General features: G+C 41.3%; 1 protein-coding gene across 4 annotated transcripts in view; it reads right to left on the bottom strand.

The window, feature by feature from the left end:
- Positions 1-5,029: 5,029 nt before the first annotated feature.
- COL11A1 (collagen type XI alpha 1 chain) overlaps positions 5,030-18,857 on the bottom strand; it is a 301,741-nt gene continuing 287,913 nt past the window's right edge. For all 4 annotated transcript variants that reach the window (XM_063135577.1, XM_063135570.1, XM_063135593.1 and 1 more), the window contains 8 exons: positions 18,658-18,711; positions 18,523-18,558; positions 18,340-18,393; positions 16,012-16,261; positions 10,091-10,203; positions 8,505-8,573; positions 7,144-7,377; positions 5,030-5,763 (listed from right to left, as the gene is read on the bottom strand). In XM_063135577.1, coding sequence (XP_062991647.1) covers positions 5,617-5,763; positions 7,144-7,377; positions 8,505-8,573; positions 10,091-10,203; positions 16,012-16,261; positions 18,340-18,393; positions 18,523-18,558; positions 18,658-18,711 — 957 coding nt within the window. In that variant the 3' untranslated portion in view covers positions 5,030-5,616. The remainder of the gene's footprint in view (positions 5,764-7,143; positions 7,378-8,504; positions 8,574-10,090; positions 10,204-16,011; positions 16,262-18,339; positions 18,394-18,522; positions 18,559-18,657; positions 18,712-18,857) is intronic.

The raw sequence follows: 18,857 nt of genomic DNA, 5'->3' as shown, positions 1-18,857 counted from the left end.
TCTCAGTAAGAACAGTTCTGCTTATAGGAGAAAACATGCAAGCCTTTTCTTAACTGCCATTTCCTCTTCTGGACAAGGAGAACAGTTCTGCTGACATGGGTTTATACCCAATATATTTGCAGTTGCAAAAATGTGGCTAATAGTAATACTATTAGATGCCTAGCATTCTGAAATCTCATAATTACTATCCCTTCTCCTGGATAGATGATGATGATGATGATGATGATGATGATGATGATGATGATGATGATGATGATAATTTCTTTTCTCACTTGTGGGAGTTTTTTGTAGACGGACATGACAGGCTTTGCCAAGTCATGCTGTCTTTTAGTGATTCTGGAATTTCCTGACAACTGAGCATGTTTTAAGTATGACTGCTTTCTGGATGTTGATGTGAATGTATTTTGGTAGGCCCAGTTTCTAAAGGTTTTCTGCTTAGTTTTTTTTTTTAATGTGATGCCAGTGTCTGATGTGACTAATGGAATAATTGTGACCTTTTCCTGTTGCCATAGTGCTTTAACTTCCATGGGCAGTGGTGTATATTTCTCTCTCTTTTCCTCTTCGTTTTCTACAACATTTTTGTAATTAGGTATTGCTATGTTGATGAGGTGTGTATGTTTTTCTTTTTTTGTCTATAAGTATTATGTCTGGTCAGTTGCAAGGTATTGTCTTGTCCATATGAAACGTTCTGTCCCAGTATATTTTATGATCTGCATTTTCCAAAATTGTTTCAGGTGACTATGCATAGTATGATGTTGTTTGTTTGATGAGGTTGAATTTGTTGGCCAAGTGTTGGTGAATTATTTTTGCAAGTTTTATTGTGTCTGTCCGTATAGTCCATTCCTGCCAGAATTTTACATCCTGCTGTAACATGGGCCATAGCTAGACCTAAGGTTTATCCCTGGATCATCCAGGGGTCAAACCTGTTCATCTAGGTGACACACAGGGGATCCAGTGCTCAGGCAGGGATGAACCCTGGATGATCCCAGGATAAACCTTAGGTCTAGCTGTGGCCTTAGTCTATTATTTCTTTGAATGGATGCCATTTCCTACATAAATCTGGTGTTACACTGTTATCTTTTATGCTGCATTTTTGGTAGTTCTTGGTTGCTATAACTTGATCCTGTATAACTGTTAGGAATTCTTCTGTTTCAGGAAATAGCTCATCCTTCCTGAGCCTTTCGTACCATTGTTCTCTGACAATGCCTCAATATTCAATGCAAAAACACCATCCTGACAGCTCAACTGCCATTCTCATGGAGCTAGTGTGCCAGGCCACCCCTCCTCATGGCCCATATAACACATTCTGTAAGTCTAGTGTTTCATGTGTAGATATGGGCAGGCAAAGGTGTGTTTCATCTTCCTGCTCTTATTGAAGGGAATGGACACATTGCTTGGGCTTTTTTTCATGAAGGCTGATAGTCCTATTCTGATGTTTTTCTCCATGCAATCGTAACCATGTTGACAAGGTGAGTTGGGCTAGCTCTGTTCCCATGTCTCCCACAGGCCATGGCCTCTACTGTTCATGCTAGTTGGGGGAAACACCTGCATGATCAGGCGTGGGTGATCCTATGCATGTACTACAAGGGCTTCTTTACAGATGTTCTCCAGCATGTGTTAGGCAAGGGGATGGGGCCAGCATGGTCCTGCTTTCCCCCTCCACACAATTTCATTTGCATGGATGGCAATATCCAAATGGGATTTATGTGTGAAGCTCTTGGCTCATACAATGCCTTATACATGTGCAGGTGAAAAACATAGTTGCTTGTACCACAGGATGAAGAGCTCATGTCTGTATGACCTTTAGTCTCTATGGCAGGGGCTCAGGAACTGGCGGCCCTCTTGATGTTGGACTGCAACATCCACCCATCTTACCCAGCACAGTTAATGGTGAGAGGTGATGGGGGTTGCAGTCCAACATCTGGAGGGCCACACGTTGCCCACTGCTGCTCTACAGAGTTTTGAAAATAATCAGCCAGTTTGTCTTCTTGCACCCAGGGAGCTTCCCTCTCCATTGAAGTGAATGTCTGCATGTCTCTGAGCACTAATAGACCTCTGGATCGCAAGACCTAATTTGAAGAGAAGCAGAGTATATGACTCCGTACTTGCTTCTACATACTGATAAGTACAAGTATCACAATGAAAAGAATCACAGACTGAGAGATGCTTCATGCTAGATATATATTATTTTCTACTCGAAAAGTGACTTCCGTATAGAAAATTGCATGAATTTAGGGTGTCGTTTGGTATGAGTATATTCCATTACACTTATAAAGGGCTTGAAAACTACAAGTGGCTAAAGTAGGGAAACACTATGGGACTGGCTAGATGAGGGCTTATCCCGGGAATTGCCCCGAGATCATCCCTGTGCATCCACATGATGCACAGGGCATCCCGGAAGCAGGGAGAGATGATCCCTCCCTTGCCCCGGGATATCGCCCTACCTGTTTTTCCTGATTTTTCCATATACTTGCGATGATCCCGAGACCACGGAACATGTGGCCCACTATCACTGGTATGTCCTGGCTCCTTGGGAGTAACTGCGAGGAGCCGGGACCCGGAGCTCCTTGGGAGCTCTGTGCCCATCAGGGGTGGGGTGAGGGGGAGCGGGAGGGTTTTGTTTTCTTAAAAACCTCATGTTTTGTGTAGGAGCGCTCCTGCGCTTCCCCCCGATACAAAAAACAAAAAACAAAATGGCGGGCGTGACGTCCTCTTCTCCCTGGGACGTCGCACGCCACGTGTAGACGAGGGCAACGATCTTGCAATCATAAAATCGCGATATTGTCGCCCTCCACCCCCCTTATCTAGCCATGCCCTATACATGCCAACTTGAACAAATTAGAGGGAAGTTGTTTATTTATAATCTGATGAAATAAAATAAATAAGCACATTCAGATTTTGAAGGTAAGATTTTAGAAAAATGTAATTGTTTTTTTTTTAACTAATTTGCTTTGCATACTTCTAATCTGTATTCTTTAGCCCATGTGATGGATTATCTAGAGCCAGAATAACTTTGTGTTACTGAAGCAGACATAACATTTCCTTTATGTTTAAGAAACAGAGTGGTCAGTCCAGGTAGACAAGACTTGATTTTATTAATAAAATGTATATTTTTCCTCTTTGAGGTGACAGTTACAAACTTTGGTTTTAAAAAAGGAATTCTGAACAGCAAACTGTTGACTTTAAAATCTGTTTTACATATAAAATGTTTGCATGATTTAAAAAAAACAGCTGGAAACGAACTAGTGGAATCTGATATCAATTAATTTAAACAAATTTATATAAGAAATAGTAACAAACATTTATTTTTCAAGTCTTACATATATTATGAAAAATAAGTACAAAGGGGTTTGTGTTGTTAAGTTAATATCTATGTCTGACTACCTGGGGGAAAAAAATCTCTTGAGGCCAGGCCAAACCAGAAAAAAGCTATTTAGGAAAAAAAAATGGATTGTAACGGTTTGGGTCAGAAAGTAAGTTTCCTCATAGGTTGCTTGGCAACTAGGTAGAATCACATGGCCTAGACTTATTTGCCACACTACAGCAAGGGGGATCCATGAGCAGACACAAGTTTCCACTTCTCTATCTCTCTTACTGGGGGAGCAAATAGATTATAGGAATACAAATCCAGAACTTGAGGTATACACATGGGTTTTTCCTGCACCGCCCACACAGTATGGACATAATCAGCTCTGACTTTATTCAACCGTGACAGTTTAGGATTGTCAGCTAGCCAGAAAACAAGCAGAAGCTTGATCTGTTCTACTAGGACCTTTATTAGCAGCTTGATCTGAAGAAATCAGTTGGTGAAGCTTTTAAAATCATACTAATACCGTATTTCTCCGATTGTAAGATGCCATCGATTGTAAGACGCACAGTAATTTCAGTACCACCAACAGAAAAAAAAACCCTAAGACACACCCGCGATTCTAAGACGCACCCCATTTTTAGAGATGTTTTTATGGGGAAAAAAGTGTGTCTTAGAATCGAAGAAATAGGGTATCTAGGAAGCTTCTGTTAAAGGCACAAGTACTTGGTGATATTTTTTAAAAAGGCAATTCTGCACATGCATCAGTGCTGACAGTGCTAATCATCTTCTCTTTGAGGGCTACAGTAGCAGGTGGTGTACCATTTCTGTTTGGGTTCAAAATATTTCTCAGTCAGGACTATAGACACTTAGCCTCACCCTGAAGTTACAGGAAACTAAAGGGGGGAAATCATGTTGATGATTAGAAAAGGAAATATATTGCTCTTACTTAATTTAAGTACACCTGGCATAAATTCAGATAAGTTCATGGATGTGGCACAGTCCTTAAATAATTGTTTAGAATCCAATTTTAATATCTACGTGACCAAATTCAGATGAGTTTTTTTTTTTTTTAAAAAAAAGATGACTATGTGACTAGAGCATCAAGGCCCCCTTTTGATGTTACCTATAAGGTAGAGGAGCCAGAGAACAGGACACACTCCTCAGTTGAGCTCTGGTAAGATCCAAAGATCTAGCCATATGGAAGGAGAGCATGGTGCAACTCCTCCATGAATCAATGTTGCTTCACTTTGGGGGATGGGTAACAACATTGGTGCAGGATTGATCCACATCATGGGCCCCTCCCACATGGCCGAAATCTTCCAACATTACCAGGGTGGTAAAGAACCCATGCTGCAGCAGCCTCTACACTGCTAAAGGTTACATCACAGAAGAGGTCTTCTGCCATGTTTTATTTAATCATACATATGTTTCCCATCTCCAAACATAAAACCTGCTTATTTTAGGTGAGTGTATACAGAGAGAGAGAGAGAGAGAGAGAGAGAGACAGAAAATATCTTGAAATATCCTGGCATCAGAAAAGGAAAGTTAAGAAGTCTGAGGTATAGCACCATGGAAGAGCACAACAAATGGCACTTTTCCTTCTTGGAATTTCTTATCACAAAGTAGTAACGGCAGAGAAGTGTGTTACTAAAATGTTTCCAGTTTTGCCACCTGAGGTTTCGTTGGTGACTTCAAAATAACAGAGCTCTTCAACATCAATATATACAAAGGGATTTTTTTTATTATTAATAATAATAATATTATTAATCAGAAAAAATATGGAATTGGATTCACTGGAAATTACAACTTTATTTTTCATAATACATACACAGTATTGACAACATAATTTTGGAATTATTATAATGTAAGAGCCAGTTTCAATTCAGGACACATGCAAGTTTTGGAAATGGACACGGAAAAAGACAGCATTGTACTGTACATCAAATAATTACAGTTTATTTAACATACCTTCTTAGCACCTCTTACGTTGTAATAGAAGGAGCACCATGACATTCAATTTTACAGCACCAAAAAATCATGGGAGTGTTAGGTGGGGTGGATGTTCATGAAATTAACCCTATGTTGCCTATCTCTCCCACAGGATCCTTCATAATTTGCCAAATAAGTTTAAATCATGTGATTCTGGTCCTACAGGGGCAGTGGGTGTTCTCTAGAGAAGACATACATACACAGTGAGACATATTTTTGACTCCATCCCTATTCAAAACTTGCATGTGGCATCAGGTGGGTTGGTGGTGGCACCAAGGTGTATCTTTTCTGTGGATGATCTTCTCTTTGCTCTAAACTTAACCAAGGAAACAGACTGGACCAATTTCAAATCCAAACTTCTGGTTCTGATCACCAAAGTCATTGATCATCACATCAAAAATAGGCACTTGGTCAATTTTGGGAGTATTGATTTCAAGAACAGTCTTTGCATAGCCTTTTCTTGACTGTAAAAAAAACAAATGTACAAAATTAAACTAAGGTGTTGGTTGATGCAGTAAACATCTGTAGGTTTCCCTTAGATTGTCTAAAATTAGATAGCCTGTGGAAAGTATCCAGTGAGGCCAGCAACGTAACTTGGAGATTATTCTTGATAAAAACCAACAATGAAGCAGCTATCATGTAGCGAAACGGTAGAAGCAGCAATTTGGTAACTGAAAAGCAGTTATTACTTTCATACCAGAAATGAACTTAATAAGCCGATGGGAAGCTACTGACTGAGCTTCTTCTTATGCCTTGTAACCAAAACTCAAAGAGTGCCTTGCACTTTAATTGGGACCAATCTCAGAAAAAACAATGATGTCATAAGCAACTTCAGAGAACATTCCAGAGTGATAGCATTATCTGTATTTATCATAACCCATTCTCTTGTTGTGCTCTGAGCCATGATGGGGATTAGATAATATGTCGAAACCATTTTGTGGTGAGCCAATGATCTGTGCTGCCATGTCTGTTTAGAGTTCCCACCAACTGTAGAAACTGATGCAAGTAAAACTCAGTCCCTTGGGTGAGTTGGTAAAGTAGGATGGGGAGAGGGAGGGCAGACCACTGACAGGTAAAGCTGCATCAATGAAGGTGTTGGTTTATTGGGGCAATGTAGAAGCTCATTTAAATGGAAATTCCTCCCAAATAATCCATATGGAACTAAGTGTCTAGGAGAAACAGTCACATGACAGAAGTCAAGAAGTGCCATTATAACACACTGGGGATTCTTAGGGTTACATGAATAATGAGTCAACACTCATGAAACTTCAGACATGGTTTCTTTAATACCTTTCCATCCTTATCAGATTTCAGTGCCACTTCAAACAGCAGCTCATCGGATATGAAGAAGTGGAGATACAAGATTTTGTTTTAAAAAAGAAAGCGTCAGCACTGCTTTCACTTCCATTATCATCTTTAGAGAGAAATTATATTAAAATGAGGGAGGGGGGCTTTCATTTGCAGTATGATGGCTATTCATCTTTTCTGTAGCATGCCATGGAGTCTCACAAACGCTTTCCAATTACTATCTCACATCTCAGTACACTTCCTCCAATGCGTTCCCTTGTCAGTGCATTTTAGAACAACCCGTTGCCTGATGTTTTTTTTGGTTTTTTTGTCTTTCCTTATGGCTAACATTGTTTTTTTCTTCTTCACACGTTTTATATTTTTTAAAAATATTGGCCTTAGTGAAGAACAAACTACAGAAGTGAAAGGATATGTTTAAAAAGGAAGAAAAAAAGAACTTTGTATATGTCATAAGATTGGCATTAAGCAGAACTCATTTGATTACAAAGCTAACCTGCCATCTTAAGCAGGAAAGAGTATTCTGGGCTTATACTTACTGCACAGCCATCATGAAGAGCTTTGATGTAAGGATTGTTGTCGTAAGACATCTCTTCATCGTTGGAGCCTAAGAACCTTAGTGCTTTGTCATAGCTGTCAGAAGACACATCATGCCATGCCACTGACTGATGACAGTTGTAAGTGAAGTTCTGTCGGGCGGAGGCACTCAGTAGTTTGAGGAATGTCATTTGGACCATATTAATGGAATTGCCTTCAGCATCCACATAGGAAAGCTGAGGAGATTGAAAAAAGAAAGGGGAAAAAAAAACACAAACCCGCAAACAGGCACATAAACATGTGGTCGGTTCTCCTTTTAAAGTGCAAAACAAGATTACATTTGACACAGAAACACATTAACTGGCCTCCCTATACATCAGCTGACACAAGTCTGTTTGGTGTTCCATTAAGAATGCAGTCAAGCTATGAAGCAGTAAACAGATTTTCTGCATGCAGCACCACATGATTATGCATTTCGGCTACTCGCTATTGTCAGAAGCCCCAAACCATCCCAAACGGTGTACTGTAACCTTGCAAAAACAAAGTTCTTCCAAGGGCAGAAATTCAGTTTACTGTAATTCTATGGCCTGGTTTAGATGTTTACTTGCATCAAAGGCCCTCATTCACTTGATACCAAAAGCTGCCAACTGGTGAATGCATTCTCCTGGAAACACGGAATATAAGAACAAGGGCATGCAAAAACGTATAGCAGTTCTCAAAGATATTTAGTGCAAACTCTTATATGGGCCCGCTTATATGGGCAAACTCTTATAAGAAATCACTTCCACTCCTATTTTCCGTTGCTTCTAGGACTGATTGGTTTCTCCCTCTGAATGTTGCCATCTATGTACATTCTGAGAGACATTCTCAGCAGCTTTCCCTCAACTGTGGAATACACTTTCTCCAAAGACTCAGCCAAGCCTGAGTCTGAAGATCTGTTACTTGACCTAAGCTCTTGAGATGGGGTGGGCTACAAATCAGTTGTAACTAAATAACTATTAGGAGCAAAATCATCAAGAGAAAGCAGAAGCCCATGCAGGAAACTGCTTGCACTAGAGAGAACACTGTGTACACATTTGCCCTGACCTTGAGGACTGCAGGACCAAAAGGAAAATGCCTGCACCTGAGGGTGCATGGCACTGAGAACAACCTTGCGTACTGGCTGCCCACACTGAGGTCCTAACAGATGCCGCTAAAATGACAAGTATTACTATATTGCCGAAGGCAACGTGTTGCTCTTGGTGAAAAGCAAACCTACATGCAGAAACCTTGTTTCCACATACCGATTGGCTTTGATGGGTTTGGGCACTTGAGTATGGACCATGTTGCATAGGAATTTCAAAATAAAGAAATGGTAATTTACCAGCTTGCCTCTCTTAAATTCACTAAACCAAGTTCCTGGATTTTCCTTTGGCCATGATGAAATCCTTACCTGTGAGAGAGGAAAAGAAACAATGAGGTCTAATTACATAAGCAAGAATTAACAGAGTTTTACATAACCATTGCTAAATTAATCTCCTTTTTAAAAACAAAACGGCTGGGCTCTCTGCCTAGTTCTAATCAAATTTGGAGCTGTATGGAGAGAAATTTATACCCAATTCTCAGATTGCACATTAAATAACCAAATACATTAATTGGATTGTTCAGGCAGATCTGTGGGAAACGGGTTATGGATGTGCTGCCTTTTGGCAGAGGTTTGGTCCAGATGGTCTTTCACTCCCTTCAAATGCTGTGGTTTTGTGATTCCAAATGAACCAGTTATATCTCCCTGTAAGATAGAGGGATGGGCCATTAAAAATGAGCAAAGATGCATACATTACAGCTGTATTGCCTCTGCCTGGAAGGGAGAATGCCTGGGAATCCTATGTAAAATGCTCAGAGCTTCCCTAAGAGCTTATGGATTTACTCTTCAGACATCTCCTCTGTGAGTTCTGATGATGAATACTCGCTAGATATTCTCTGAATATTTGCTTCCTGCTTTTGAGAAGTTATGATACTTGATTTGCATATTTGATAGCTGATAGTAAAGTAAATCAACACAAGAGGGGCCCTGATGGATCAGACCAAAGATCCATCAAGTCCAGCATACTGTTTCAAAACAAATACAGAGCAACTAAGCCTTCCCCAACCTGGCACCCTACAGATGAGTTGGACTATAACTCCCACAATCCACCCTGGAAGGCACTAAGTTGGGGAAGATTGGGCTAGTCTGTATATTCACTTTGATGTACATTTAGATGCACATTTAATTTATGCTCACAGTTCCCAATCCAACAAATAACATGGAGGGGTACTATAGGAAGCTGGTCTTGAGAAATTTGATCTCCATGCACTCCAATACAAATTGGCTTGATCCTCATCTCTCAGACTAATCTGCAGATCAGAACTTAATTACACACCACCGTTTACATTTCCCGAATGGTCTGACACAGTTCTCAAATGAAAAAAAGTATAAAAATGCATCCAAACTGTGTATTTTGAAAGAAGCTACATTAGAAATGCATATTTTGAAAGAACGTCAGCATAAATTTTCTATCATAACTACACATAGCTGCTTTCTGTGAGAAGGACAGCATTTTACATAGGCACACTGAAATGATCCCACATTACTTCATTTTCCAAGACTTGGATGGAGCTTTATGCCCTCATTAAAAATGGCTGCACAGCTGTGGCATGGGAATAAAAAATGCCACTAGCAAGCAGGTGCAGCAAGCTACCATCTGCATTAATCGAGCATTTGAGTCCATAGGGGAGGGGCTCAGATCTTCATTAACAGTGTATTACCACTTCGCCGCCTTGTTCAAGTTTATGTAAATGAAGTGGGGTAATTATCTTGCAAGAAAAGACACGCAAACAAAGATGTGACAATGTTTTTCCTGTTTTAGTCACAAATGTGAATCAACACAGCAGGAACCATCAACAGTGAACCCAGTAACGATTGGTACTTACTCCTTCTGACTTCTTATCTGGGTAGATGCAAGTTTCCCCACCCGTTGTGAAATTACAGTACACTTTGAATGAGTCCCCAGAACAACCCTGGTTAGGATCGATCCAATACTCTCCTGAAATGAAGAAGAAGGGGATTATTTCAAAGAATTCTTTTGGCTGGTACTCAGGCTTTACTGTCGTCTATCTGAGATTTGTAAAACAAACAAACATAATAAAAACAAGACGTTTTGGACCTTTGTACAGAATAAAATGCTCTTCATATTCCTTTCTGCTTTTGAAATATAGGTTTGTAAATTTGCTTTGTGTTCCAGAAAACTTTGCCAAGAAATTTTGAAGAAATGTATTGCATCACAGCATGGGAGCTAGAATTTCAGCCGGAATGAAAAGATCCATAAATATGGCAGCAAAGCACCTTTTCCTTAAGAACATACCGCATTTGCTAACTTTGTAGGCCAGGGGTGGGCAGAAAATAGATATCCAGATGTTTTGGACTTCAGCCTCCAGCATTCCTGACCATTGGCCATGCTAGCAGGGGCATTCTGGGAGTCTGGAAATCTACCTTCTGCCCATCCATGCTGTAGGCTGCACAGCATGTTATGGTCTTTGATTTGATTCCCTTCAGGCATATGGACTGGTGCGGGGAGGGATCTGTGGAGGCAGAAGTAAATCAGTGCATGCACAACAAACAATGATTGCTCTCCATATTGAGAAATGTGGTTCAGAGCTCCTGGGACTGTATGACTTCAGAAGGCATCACATATAAATAGTTCCAGTGTACTTGAATGATCCCTGAATATAGAAAATCAGCATGTCTGGGACAAGACTGGATGTTCTACTTGCTTCAATAAATGTGTAGATCAGCTTGGCTCCTGACTGGGACAGTGGCTTGAGGAGTACTCCTTGACCCACTCGCTCAGTTGGAAGCAGACTTTGCTTCACACTGGCTTTGCTCCCAACTAGAAAAGGTGAAGATGGAGTGGAGCAGACTGACTGGCAGGTCAAAGAGCACTTCTTGAGTCACCAGCTCAGTTGGAAGCTGGATTTGGTCCACTCTGGCTTTGCTCACAACTGGGAAAGGCAAGAGTAGAGTGATTCCGCTTCCCGGCTGAGCCAAAGTTTCTCTGCTTCCTTTCTCGGAGAGGGCGGGGCTTCAATGGGAGGCCATTGTAGGCTGGATGGGGTGGCCTAGCAGGCTGAATTCAGATCATGAGCCTGAAGTTCCCCATGCATGGCTTCAGGGGAACAAAAGTGCTCCCTGGACTGGGGCAGAGAGAGAGAGAGAGAGAGAGAGAGAGAGAGGTTTTCTTTCAGATGTAAGCTCTGTTGCAACACAATAGATGCAATAATGTGTTTGAGGGTATAAAAAACCTAAGACTGAGTCAATAAGCAAAAAAAGAAAACTGTTTCAACTATTTACATTACATAGTAATTATTACGTATTACAAACTCTGTTCATCTTATGCCCCATTTCATACGACTGCCTAATTCCTCAAGGATACCATCTTCCCCTGCCCCAGAGTGAAAGCAGTAAGTTTTATAGAGCCACGTAATAGACTTTTGTTTTGTTTCTGTAAGAGGAAAAGATTTAATGAGGAGGGAACATACAGTGATAAAAAAAGAATACAAAAGAAGAAAAACTGTGTGAATGCTGCCCTCTTCGTTTAAACCTTACCAGAGGGTTAAACATTCCAACTACAATAAAAAACTATAAATCAGTTTCTTCTGGAACAACACTGCCCATTTTATATTGCTCTATGTCTTACTAAAGTTAAACCTTATAAATATTAGCAATGCATTACATAAATGTGAAGATATATTTGCTGTTTTTAAAACAAACAAAAACAAACATGTGTTTATGAGTGGATGTTTTAGATATTTATGAGCACATAAATAAAGATACATATAATACAAACTACCAGACCTGAGGCAACACATTAATGGCCACACAGACTGCTGTAGGTTCCACTGCTGGTAATCTAACTTCTCTGCCTCCTTGTGAACCGCCCAGAGAGCTTCGGCTATTGGGCAGTATAAAAATGTAATAAATAAATAAAATTCGCTCTTCCTTTAGCTTCTAATCAACTGATGGTGTAGACATTTGTGGAGTGGTGGAGAGCACTAAAAAACTGTACGCTGACTGCCTAAATATTGCATTTCAAGCCTGATCTAACTAATCATTTTAGCAGGTCCAGAGCTGCAAAATGGCAAGGATGGGTGGAGACATTGGCATAGCAAATCTAGCCTTTAATTCCTTTCCCCGGACCCAGTAAAATGGTTGCTTGAGCTGAAGGAGGAACAAAGTTATGGGTGGTAGTGGCAACATCAGGGATGGGACATAAGAACATAAGAAGAGCCAAGCTGGATCAGATCAAGGGTTCATCGAGTCCAGCACTCTGTTCACAGTGGCCAACCAGCCAGGGACCAATGATCAGGACACGGTACAACATCACCTTCCCGCCCATGTTCCTCAGCAACTGGTGTATGTAGGAAATATTGGCAGGTACAGGTAAGGGAAGAAGGAAAAGAACTGAGTGATCTGGAAAAGGGGTAGAACCGAGAAAGAGGCAACACACACCATAAGAACAAAAGAAGAGCCCTGCTGGATCAGACCAAGGGTCCATCTAGTCCAACACTCTGTTCACACAGTGGCCAACCAGCTGTCGACTACAGACAAGCAAAGCAGGCTATGGTGCAATAGCACCCTCCCACCCATTTCCCCCAGCAACTGGTGCACACAGGCTTACTGCCTCTGATACTGGAGGTAACACATAGCCATCAGTACTAGTAGCCATTGATAGCCTTCTCCTCCAGGAATTTATCCAACCCCTTTTAAAGCCATCTGAATTAGTGGCCATCACTATGTCTTGTGGTAGTGAATTCCATAATTTAACTATGCACTCAGTGAAGAAGTACTTCTTTTTATTTGTCCTGAATCATAAGGGCAAGAGCAGAGATCCAGGGGGATCGGAGCAAAGAGCTATCATTCTTTTCCACAGCCCCCAAATGCTGGGAGCCATTGTCTGCTCCCATATCAACCTGTCCAAGCTTCCAGATCTGCCTCAAAATCCCCCTGCTCTCTGTGCCATCATCAAGCAGTGGTAGCATTGAAGCTCTGGAGTGTTTCCCCTGTGCAGATCCACCTGGTTTCCTCACAGTCAGAAAGTGAAAACAGGTTTCTTTAAAAAGGTTCTATCATTTCCTTCTGCTGCTGTTTTTAATAATTGTTAGTAACTGCTTAAGCAATGACTACTTATTAGCAGGAGTGCAGGATATAAATACTTAACAACAAAAGTCACACATTGAGCCTAGCAGAACTGTACTAGTGTAAGTATGTGTACATTGAAGTGTGACAACAACAACAACAACAACAACAACAACAACAACAACAACAATAATAATAATATATTTATTTCTTACCCGCCTCTCCCTTTGGATCGAGGCGGGGAACAACATTAGAACAGGAATCAACACATCTTAAAAATTCATGATTTTACATTGATCTGGATAGGCCTGCCGGAAAAGGCTAGTCTTTAAAGCTGCCTTAAAATCACACAGAGAGTTAATTTTACGAATCTCCTCTGGCAGGCCATTCCACAATCTGGGGGCGACAGAAGAAAAGGTCCTCTGGGAAACTGATGTCAGCCTAGTTTTAGCTGACTGAAGTAAGTTCACCCCAGAGGACCTGAGTGTGTGGGGCGGACTACATGGGAGAAGGCGATCCCGCAGGTAACCTGGACCCAAACCATTTAGGGCTTTAAAGGTAATGACCAACACTTTGTACTTTGCCTGGAAACTAATTGGCAGCCAGTGGAGTGATTTTAATGTTGGGGGAATATGCTCACCCCTAGATGTACCGGTGACCAACCTGGCTGCCATATTTTGAACTAGTTGAAGTTTCCGAACTAGATACATTGGTAGCATTGCAGAAGTCAAGCCTTGAGGTTACCAGCGTGTGCACTACTGTCCTTAGATCTTCTGACTCTAAGAAGGGGTGCAGCTGGCGTATCAGCCGAAGCTGAGAGTAGGCACTCCTGGCTGTCGCATCTATATGGGCTGTCATTTGGAGCGACGGATCCAGGAGCACCCCCAAACTGCGAACACAGTCTTTCAGGGGGAGTGTAGCCCCATCCAGAACTGGCTGACACACCTCCAAACCTAGGTCAGAGCCCTTGACAGCAAGCACCTCTGTTTTGTCTGGATTCAGCTTCAGTTTGTTTTTCCTCATCCAGCCCATTACCGCCTCCAAGCATTCATTCAGAGGAGACACACTATCCTTAGCTGATGCTGTTATTGAAGGCATAGAGAAATATATTTGGGTGTCATCAGCATACTGATAGCACCCCACCCCATGCCTCCGGATGATCTCTCCCAGTGGTTTCATGTAGATGTTAAACAGCATTGGGGAGAGGATGGCACCTTGTGGTACGCCATACAACAGCTCCTTTTTAGAGGAGCAGCTATCCCCAAGCATCACCATCTGGAACCTACCTGAGAGGTAGGACCGGAACCACTGGAGCACAGTGCCCCCGATTCCCAAACCCCTCAGGCGTTCCAGAAGGATACCATGGTCGATGGTATCGAAAGCCGCTGAAAGGTCCAAAAGTACCAGCAGGGACATACTCCCCCTGTCAATACTCATGCGGAGATCATCCACTAAGGCGACCATAGCTGTCTCAACTCTGTATCCTGCGCTAAAGCCAGTTTGAAATGGGTCTAGAAAATCTGTATCATCCAAGACTGCTTGGAGTTGGAAGGCAACTGCCCTCTCAATCACCTTGCCCCAAAATGGAAGATTTGATACTGGTCTGTAATTATTAAGGACCAGGGGATCCAGGGAGGGCTTTTTTAGAAGTGGCCGTACCACTGCTTCTTTAAACATGGTGGAAAACTCCCCTCCCTGAGAGATGCATTAATAATATGTTGTAGTTGTAGTAGTCTAACTGCATCTCCTCCCTGGGCGACCAGCCAAGAAGGACAGGGATCGAGAGGACAAAAAAGAATTTGTAATTCTTTCAGATGTACAAATAAAAGCATATGAAGCTGGTTGCGTCATCTCCCTTCCAGCCCAGAATGCAACAGGGACCCTGGAAAAGTATGACTTTACTCCCTATAAGTCTCTTCTTAATTCTGCGGTATCTGTTTGCAGTTCATGCTCCTCCATGTTGTTTGCGAGAAAGGTAAAGGACAAGCAGGTGTTGTTTCATCTGTGGTTGGCACACACAGCAGGGACTACTTCTGAAGCTGAGGTGCCATTAGGTAGATTTAGAGATGACCTATTAGCAACATCTTCATGTGATCATTACCCCATCTTCACTTTGTGCTGGTCTCTGCTGACCATGGTGCAGGTGCACCATAATTGTATCTGCATGTAGATCCCCTCCAGTTCCCCAGCTACCATGGCAACCTGGCATCAATCACTGGTAAGTCAGTGAGCCTCTTCCCCCTTATCATTTCTCTATCGCAATGATTGTGAATGGTGCAGCTTCATCCTCCATCACCATTGTGTACAACCAGAGTCCCTGAACATCTGCAGCTTCTTTCTTTGATCAGTTATGATTTTTTTAAAATCTAGATCAATATTCATAGTACCTTGAAGCACTTCTCTTGCAAAGTACATGTAAATTGTTGTTCATTCTTCATCAAATATTTTATAATGGTAAATGCTAAACAGAATGCTTAACAAGCTAACAGTTTTTCCAGTCACAAAGTTTCTTCAGTTGGTGTTGAAGTTCCAAGATTTATGAAGGGCTTTAACCCTCTTCTTTCTTTCTTTTTACCGGCACGAAAGGATTTAACAAGCATTTTATTTAGTTCTTTTTAGGTATTATATTACCCATATAACTAGAATAAATGACCTGACATTATAGCTTAGCAAATCACAACTTTAGCATATTTGCCATTGTCATGTAACATTAGCATACCATCTGGGAAGTCCGGGTGACAGAGCTGTAGATCCTTGCATGTTCTGGCTGGGTTGTTCTGAGTCCCCATTGGGTATTTCATGTGCTCAATGTCCTGCTTCAGAGAATTAAGTGAGCCAAAGATCTCTTCCATTCCATCGGTATAATCAAGGATGCTATCGGCTGCATCGGACAACATGGCATCTGATGATCTTCTGGTCTTTTTGGGTGACTGAATTGGCAAAGGTTGAATAACCTCACCTGGAGGGCCCTAGGAAAAACAAAACCAATGACCTTTTGTTTCTTTCATTTTTCAAAAAGCCACACATATAAAAGGTAATCTTGGGTGAAGAACCTGAGAGATTCTAAACTATTCACCTGGACTCACCTGAACTCAGGCTGGGGGAAAAAAAGCTTTATATGAATGAGATTGCTGCATCAAGACACCACTAATTAAAATATTTCTATATGAACAAAGCTACATATATACAATGTATAAATAAAATAAATGCTTGCACTAAGGGAAATCTCTTACTTTATTTTGAGGATACCCAGGTGAAAGCCAAGAAGATGACAGTTCAAAAGCATGAGAGCCACCATCAAGTATCTTTATCAGTCTTTGATTTTTAAAAATGTTATACAGATGGTACATGTAACGGATTTTAACCAATGATCTTAAGAGTTCATGACAAGTAATCCAGTCAGATCTAAGCCATTTAACATACAAACTGTGATATCAAAGATGACACCTGGAAAACTTGAGAGCAGTGGTGCTGGTGAACTTCTCCAAGCTCAGGCCGAAGAAGGAACTTTGAGGGCTTATAAAAGACCACCTCAAAGAAGAGGTGAGGTTTTCTAGCTCCTGAAATCTTCTCTGGCTCAAATTGCCAGCTTTCGCCCTTCCATCCCTGTGGCTGTAAGTTTCTCCTTAGTGAACAGAGCTGTCCAAGGTAGCCAGTGATCCTTATAGGCTTTGCAAGCAGAAGCCCACCACTTCAGAGAACCTTATGGCCCTAAAGGTTCTCTGTGGGGAGAGTCTGGGCTGCCCATACCCTCCATTCCCACCCACCCCTCAGATTCATTATATAAACTGCTATTAAATTTAATGGAGTGGTTCTATTATATAAACTAGGGGAAGAGATCAAGAACTTGCAGGGATGGAATCCACGGGTGGGGGAAATGAAGGGTGCTTTGGCTGCAAGGGTCCACTGCAGGAGGTAGGGATCCCTCCCTTCTGGGTTTTTGTTCCTGCGGTGACCACTCCAAAGGCAGCTGCCAAGTTTATCTGGTTACTGGCTGTGCTAATCCTTTGCAAACTGCCATGTTTCCTGGCTGCCAAAGACTTTGTACAACCAGTTCTGGATTTGCTGAGAATTGAGCTGAGGCTCTTTCTGTTTTGTTATGGTAAATGACACATCTTATTTCTCAAGTAATCGAAGTTGAGCCACAGCTGGTTCAGCCATTTTTAATTGTGGCCTGTCAAGCCGAATTTAGCTCAATAGACCTTACAACCCTCATTGTATTTTATAGACCCAGGCAGGCAAAAAGGGCATGAGCTTTACTGAGCCACTGATGGACCACCATACAAGACTACTGGGCTACATTTGTTCCAGTGGATCTTAGATTGGACAACTTGCAATAACTACAAGTTGGTAAGATTACTTGCTGCTTTGTATTTTCAAAGAAAGCTATGCTTAAGAGACAGCCCATAATCAGTGCTGCATCTCATAAAAGTTAATACGTCTTTTATTTCATATCAGTTGGATAACTTGATCTTATTGGTCTTGTTTACTGCTGCAGTGTTTGTGACATATGTATTTCAAGAACACCTGATCAAATATGTACACACTGAAATGTAGACGTTGACAGATTACTGATTACTGTAGATTATAACAGCTAATTTAAACAGTGGTTTTAAAATGTCAATTATAACAACAATGAAAATACATTATCAGGCTGTAAGCTTTAAGTGACAGCTGCACTGTTTAACCCTGACATTCCCAACCATTGGAATCTTTTCTTACACCACTGTTCCAACTTCTGAGATTTCAGCAGGTGTGGCTCATGCACTTTCAAAGCATATCTTTGCAATCATATGTGCTAGAAAATCATTCTTTAAGCAATGAAATCTAAGATTCCCCAGGGAGGCCAATTTCACCTAAATCTCACACATCTGAAATCATGCATACATTGGTTTTCTACAGCAAATGCTACTTCAATGTCCTTTGCAGAACATTAGGAACCATCTATATTACACTAAAATTAGTGGCAAATCTCCAAATATGCGACTTGCACTGAATATCTAGCAAGAGTATAAACATTTATTAGGTAAGAAGCAGTCCTACTTACAGGAGGCCCAGGGGCTCCAGGTAAACCACCATCACCCTTCTGACCACCAGGCCCCTATGAAGGAGTACAAGGAAATGCTGTATTAGCAGTCTCTGTGTTGTTGTTGTTTTAAAAAATCTCATAAATGGAAAAAAGGAATAGTCAACAATGGAAAGAGAATAATCTCAGAGTAAAGTTACTTACCGTTGAACCTTTAGAGCCTTTGGGGCCTTGAGGGCCCTAAAAAAATAGCACATAGATAAAGTCAGACAACACTGTATTTTGCAAAGATGCCAGTGTCAAAATGTAAAATGAGACATGTTGGGTGTAGCTACTTACAGGTAAACCAGGTGGCCCAGGAGGACCAAGTGGGCCAGCAGGACCAGGAATTCCCTTGAAAAATAATATGTAAAATGTCAGTTATTCTGGCCACTCTCTGTTACGTTAAAATCATTCCCCGAAAATACTACATCTCATCAAAAGTTCAAAGAAAATGGATTGTCAACAGAACTGCTGAAGCTATCAAGTTAAGCGCATGG

The sequence above is a fragment of the Elgaria multicarinata genome, chromosome 1, assembly GCF_023053635.1.
Source record: "Elgaria multicarinata webbii isolate HBS135686 ecotype San Diego chromosome 1, rElgMul1.1.pri, whole genome shotgun sequence".
Taxonomy (NCBI): Eukaryota; Metazoa; Chordata; class Lepidosauria; order Squamata; family Anguidae; genus Elgaria; species Elgaria multicarinata.
Note: the sequence above shows the minus strand (reverse complement) of the source record. Positions and strands in the feature narration are given on the sequence as shown.